The 6,000-nt window shown below is 45.9% G+C and overlaps 1 protein-coding gene across 1 annotated transcript in view; it reads right to left on the bottom strand.

Moving 5' to 3' along the window:
* Window positions 1-377: 377 nt before the first annotated feature.
* fbxl17 (F-box and leucine-rich repeat protein 17) overlaps window positions 378-6,000 on the bottom strand; it is a 171,471-nt gene continuing 165,848 nt past the window's right edge. Inside the window, exon 10 of the mRNA XM_026999750.3 lies at window positions 378-1,771. Coding sequence (XP_026855551.2) covers window positions 1,634-1,771 — 138 coding nt within the window. The 3' untranslated portion in view covers window positions 378-1,633. The remainder of the gene's footprint in view (window positions 1,772-6,000) is intronic.

Raw genomic sequence — 6,000 nt, 5'->3', positions numbered from 1 at the left:
AAAAGTTTTTTAAAACAGTGCGAGGGTTAGGTCAAGTCAGTTAGTGACCCTCAATCTATGCCTTAATCTCACTTAATGATTACCACGTGTCAAAGGTGAATCCTCTCGCAGAAGTGCAGTGATTTCAAAGAGTCTCAGGGTCAAGACGGCAGGCCTGTCTGTGAGAGAACCTGGCAAAGGGCGGAGTCCGACGACCCTCTCGAGCAGCTGTGAGTCGGCGGCGGGGAACGCAGGAAACACGGCGTTTCAATACTCGTCTCACTCAGCTCGTTCATTCGCTGACACTGATTCACATCGGACCTCAGAAAGTCCGCACACACTTGTAAAGAGAACAAACACACTCGGTTTTAAACAGCCAAGAAGCCTGTAGAGAAGAATAAGTGTATTTTTTTAATAGACTCAGATCCCCAAGTACAGTAAAAGATAACATTGTAACTAAGATCTGCCTCCCCCTTTACCATGTGATACAGTGCAACAGCTACAAGAATTGGCTGCAGCTATTTTTACACAATAGGAAAATACCCTGGTTGTTTGCATAAGAGTATATCACAGGCTAGCTAGGAAACCTAGGGGGAATGAATTAGTTCTAGCCTCTATATTTCAAATGGATGAGTTTAATCAGTCGAGAACTCAGTTAGATTGCAGGCAAATACAGGCGCCTTGCAACACAATATTAATAGAAGGTTATGCAAAATCCCCTACTGAATAACCCTTGGGTTTTCTCAAAAATCACCCTACATCGTTGTACAGCCAAAACAAACTTCAAACCACTGTTTACATTATCACAAGAGTTAAACAACATTGCTTTTCAAAAGAAAGATGAACAGGAGGTGTTGAAAGTCTCCCCCCCCCCGGTATAATCCAGGAGGAGTCTACAGACGTGGAGGGCTCTACTCCTTTCTACAACAACGTTCGCGTTTAGAGTTGCATTTTCCTACTTCACTGAACTGAAACAAAGACTGAAGCTACTGCTGGAGTGGAAGGTCTGACTCTAACACAGGTCACGGATGCTCCACGCACCCCTAATACTGAAAACATTCAAACTTCAGGTTTCATGTTGTACGGTCACTTGATAAGAAGTCTAAACATTTAGCCTTAATGGTCACCATGGCTGTTGGTGGAAGCCTTCAGATGCTCTGTTTCTCTGAGTTCTCTGGGGGATGTAGTAAATCTGGGCCCGGGGGATGGGCAGACAGAGCAGCCTGTGTTAACGGGCATATGACGAGCACTGCTGATAACGTAGACCCAAGCACAGCCAACTCCGGCCTGTGGCCCCCGCGAACGACAACTGTTCCTCAAATCGGCGATGCCTAGCGTGAATGCTCCTTCATGGAAAAAGATGATCTTTGAGCGGTTTCTAGACAGATATATGACGGTATGTTCTGAGTGGCTAAGATTTCAAGTCTGAACTGAAAGTATGCTGGCCTTATGACTGCCTATGACAGAAAAACAAAAACAACGAAACACAAAACCTGATTAAGGGCTTAAATGAAATGGTACCAGCAAAATGTTAATGCTCTTATAACTGACCAGCTGTGCTGAGAGAGAAGACAAACATGAGTTCATCTCTGTCATCATGATTGTACAGGAGTGTGTGTGTGTGTGTGTGTGTGTGTGTGTGTGTGTGTGTTGGCTAGGATGCAGTGGAGGTGTTGGGGCTCCAGCCCATCTGATAGGCCCTCTCCAGCGTTCGCTTACAGTCCTGCATCACTGTGCTGAACACGATGTGTGGGTACTGCACGACTAGTCTTTCCACGGTCTCCTCATTCACCTGGACAAACACAAGAATACAAGCAGACGCTTCACTCAACAGTACTGGAGAGAAACACCTTACATAAGATCTGATGAGAAAGAGGAAAAAAAAACAAAAAAAAAAAACCCACCCAGATAAACCAATAAAAAATGGCTTATGTAAGGTCTCGTGCACACACACACCAAACAAAAAACCAACCAAACAAAACAAACGGTGACTTTCTACAGGGAGCTGTCTGCAACGAGATGAAGGATCGGCCACCTTGCCCGGCATCATTTACGGAGCCACGGCTCTGCGAGGACGACGTGTGGTACCGGAGAGTAGACAGACGAGTTTCTGTGTTCTTTGAGATAATTGCCCTGGTCCTTAGAGGAGCGGAGTCACAGCAACTTTCCGCCACTTTAACTTTCATCATGCGCAGTGTCAACAGTGTGGCATTCTGAGTCTGGGTGAACGGTCAGGGCCCCGGGAGAGACCCTCTAATTGCTCTTCATTATGAGCGATCATAAATCTTTCCAGGGAGAACGAGAACGTCGCAAACACTTAACACACAGAGGGAGGCTACATGGAAGCTTAACTTTACAGTTTGAGTTTAAAAAAAATCCATAACCAGTATGCATGGGTCAGCCTTGTGAAGTGGCAGACGGATATGTACATTTTACACAATCAAACACAATATTGCTGTCAAATCAACAATGCAAACAAAGATCACTAATAATCTTTTTAGGAAATGACATGACAGATGTCACCCCATCTTACTGAGCCTTGAGTCCATGAGGTGTGGTCAAACAAACATATACAACAGTCATAAGAAATCACTATCTTAGCTTTGTGTGTGTGTGAGTGAGAGAGAGAGAGAGAGAGAGAGAGAGAGAGAGAACCCCTGGATGAGAACCATATGAAAGGCCATTCCACCAGAGATTGATGTTTTTAATCTTTGGGAGATATCTGAAGTTGTGAGTCCTGATGGCTGGGACTCTTCTTATTACGATCATTCATTTTTATCTTCAAAGACTTTAATCTTTGGATCAGAGAGCTTCTTAATATTGTTTGACAAGCAATGTGTGGCTGTGACCAAGGACAAAGGGAAATCTAATACTCTGTCAGAACAGTGGCATTGTATTGTACTGTACTGCCATACAGATCTCCTATTGCAGAGACACCAATATTTCTTCACAAGGATCTTTTCTCTGAACCGAACTCACACAGACTTCTGCAGAGCCAAGATATATTGCGCTGATATATGGTCCTGTAGCTCCATGCTGCTTTTCTGGCACATGTCAACAGAACACATTCATTTCAAAGTGCTTAAAAATGCCACGGCTGAGTTGTGCAGTAAGTCCATGTTAATAAGTGCGGTGCGGATATCTCGACTTCTGTGAGGACGTTACGGCATTTTATTTATTTATTTATTTTGTTTTTATAGCTGAATCTAAAAACCCACTTGGGGACGCGAGTGTTCGACTGGGGCTGAATTTGCTTTTTCCCCCTGAAAAACTTTCTCAAGCTTCCAGTCCACTAAAACACATCATAAAACTGTCAGATCTCTCTATGTATCACAGTGCAAAACTACCTATCCCAAACCAAGACCTGCATGTGGTGTTTAATGACAGACAGACAGGGGAAGAGAGACAGAGAAAGAATAGGCTCATTTATAAGCGCATTAGTCTACAAAATCAATGTCTACAGTTTTAGATCTTTCTAGCGTCTACATGTCTAGTCACGCAAGACTGTATGTCTCACCTGCAACTTCCTGTGCTTAAACAGAGAAATGCAAGCATACGCAGCGCTCGCAAGTATAGCGACGTTAGCGTCCAAAGGACACTGCCAAATAGAGTTTGGTTAATGCTTAAAAAATCCTCTTGGACTAGGGGAAGAGGCCGACTCTCGGCAGCGGCCTGCATAAACATGGAGATTTATAACAGCCCTAAAGCTGCCTGCAATCTACCCGCAGTTGTAAAACGGTAAAATGAATGACTGGAGAATATTTCCATGGGTTTGATAAAGACGGAAGGAAAGCCCACCAGAGGCCGGCATGCGGCCCGGAAGACCTGAGCCATGATTACGTTTGAATTCGACACCGCAGCTATGAAGTAAAAGAGCCCTTTCTGTTTTATGCCGTCGTAACATTTGCGAAGCTGCCTTCAGTCCTAAATGATCACTTAAATCACCCGAGATACAAGACAGCCGGTGCGGAAGAAAATATGGCTATTTCTGTTGGAAGCGTGGCTGCGTATTACTAAACAGAACACTGGTTATGAACGTTACACCGCAGAGACGTGAGGTCACGTTCCAGGAATGGCGAGGGATACGCTCGCTAAGAAGAATGGCTAAGTGAGAGGAACAGGCACGCACACAACTCGTCTGCAGCCCGCCGACCCTCAGCCTCTGGCCGAGCAAACCAAGCGAGACCTAAATTTGAAGTGAGGGCTACAAGCTGGAGAGTTTGTTCTTTTGTGATTGAATAATAAATCTAAAGCCACGTGAAGAAAACTCTTTAGTGGCGTTTGTGTAAAGCTGTCACTCTTTAGTAAGCATCGAATGAACAAAGCGCAGGCTGGCTCACGGGAGAAATGAGCCTTGAGACGTCCTTTTGCTTCATTCTCTGAGACGTTTTTTCCCTTCTCGCATGCTGCTCCCGCCTGGCGAGTCTCGGCGGTTACTGGACTCTTCGGCTGCTCGGGTAAGATCCATTCAAACCCGTCGCTAGCCTCACGTTAGTGGTCGTGGCGCGCCCCGTTTCGCGAGCACTGGTTGCTCTTCACTGCGGACCTGCCACGGCCACCTTTGTCCACAACTAGCCAATCCGTGGGATGCGGACCTTTTCTAGGTAGTGCGGCTTTAAACTCGGAATGGCGGCTATGCTCCGTGCTCCGCTCTCAAATCTGACCCCCTCCCGGACCCATACTCCATCAGCATCACTGCTCCCGAACATTGTTTTCCTTGTCTAGTTTCACACCGACGCAGCACACATCACTCAACCCTGCTGTTTACTTTGACTCGAAAAGTCTCGAGGTGTCAAGCTGACTTTCTGAGGAAGCACGGCCCAAGAATCCCCATGAACCCCCCGGCGAGGCCAAACGCAGCTGAGAGGTACTTTTTTCACAGCGAGCTGCTTTGGAAGGCAATGTGTGAGAAGCTGCTGTGTGATTTGGTGAGAAGCTGCTTTTCATGGAGAGACGTGGCGGGCCGTTTGGGGTTTCGCGGTCAGGAAAGGTGCCGCCGAGTGTTTATGATGAAACCCAACAGACCTTTGAAGCTGCACAGGTTACGTGCGTTGACCCGTAAGCAAAGTGGGACACACTCTCAGTGTGTAGGAGCCCCAATTGCCCCAGTGATCGCAAAAAAAAAAAAAAAAAAAAAAACCCTAAAAAATTGGGAGGGGGGGTCGTGTGGAGGGCAAAAAAAAAAAGCCGTTCAGAACAGAATTACTGAAAAATATGACATTTCAGTTCCAGTATAACGAGACTCGGTGAACAACGAAACTGCGTTTTACAGAGGAAAGAATGTTAGAGTGTACAAAGAGGGCTTGTTAAATCCTCTGATGAAAGAGAATGAGCGTTAACACGAGCCCTCGACGCTCCACATCAAAGGCAGCAGAAGAACTGAGAGTGGCCTTAAACCGAGTGGTTTGATTATTTTGACTGGCCAGAATCAATAGCATTCTTTCACGGCCGCCATACATTTGGCCCAAGGGCATATGGGAGGACTGGGCAGAGTGGAGCAGAGCGTGCCAGGCTCTGACTACTGCACGAAGGAGTAAATGGGAATACTAGGAATTCCGCCGCCGGCGCACGCTGGAGGGATGGACGAACGGCAGAGCATGAAGGGAAGCATTCTGTTGATACTTGTGTTCAGGAGATTGAACCTTTTTGTCTATAAGTAATGAAACAGGGATACAAGGTCCTGGCTGGAGCGATCCTGGAGATCAAATTAAATTAAACGGCTGCAATCCCCCCCCAAATAACTGAATTAGATTGTGAAAATATTGGTGCATTAGTCGTGCAGAAAGATAGTTTAGAGAGTAATTTCATTTGTCATGGGACTGTGGGACATAGTGTTGACCCTCGGTAGCCTTCCTGTCGCCCAGTCAGGGGAACAAACCAGGGCAGGATTAGTGTTCTGAAGCGGATGTCATTCCTCTCCCATTTCTCCGGGTGTTTGTGGCCATGCCATGCCAAACACTGACAACATTCAAATCTGGTATTCCGTTGAGAAAAATTCATTTTAAGAATATTCATTTAATT

The sequence above is a fragment of the Electrophorus electricus genome, chromosome 25 (assembly GCF_041902795.1).
Source record: "Electrophorus electricus isolate QZ-2024a chromosome 25, ASM4190279v1, whole genome shotgun sequence".
In the NCBI taxonomy this organism is placed as follows: domain Eukaryota; kingdom Metazoa; phylum Chordata; class Actinopteri; order Gymnotiformes; family Gymnotidae; genus Electrophorus; species Electrophorus electricus.
The sequence above is the reverse complement of the archived record's forward strand: the minus strand, read 5'-3'. Positions and strand labels throughout refer to the sequence as shown.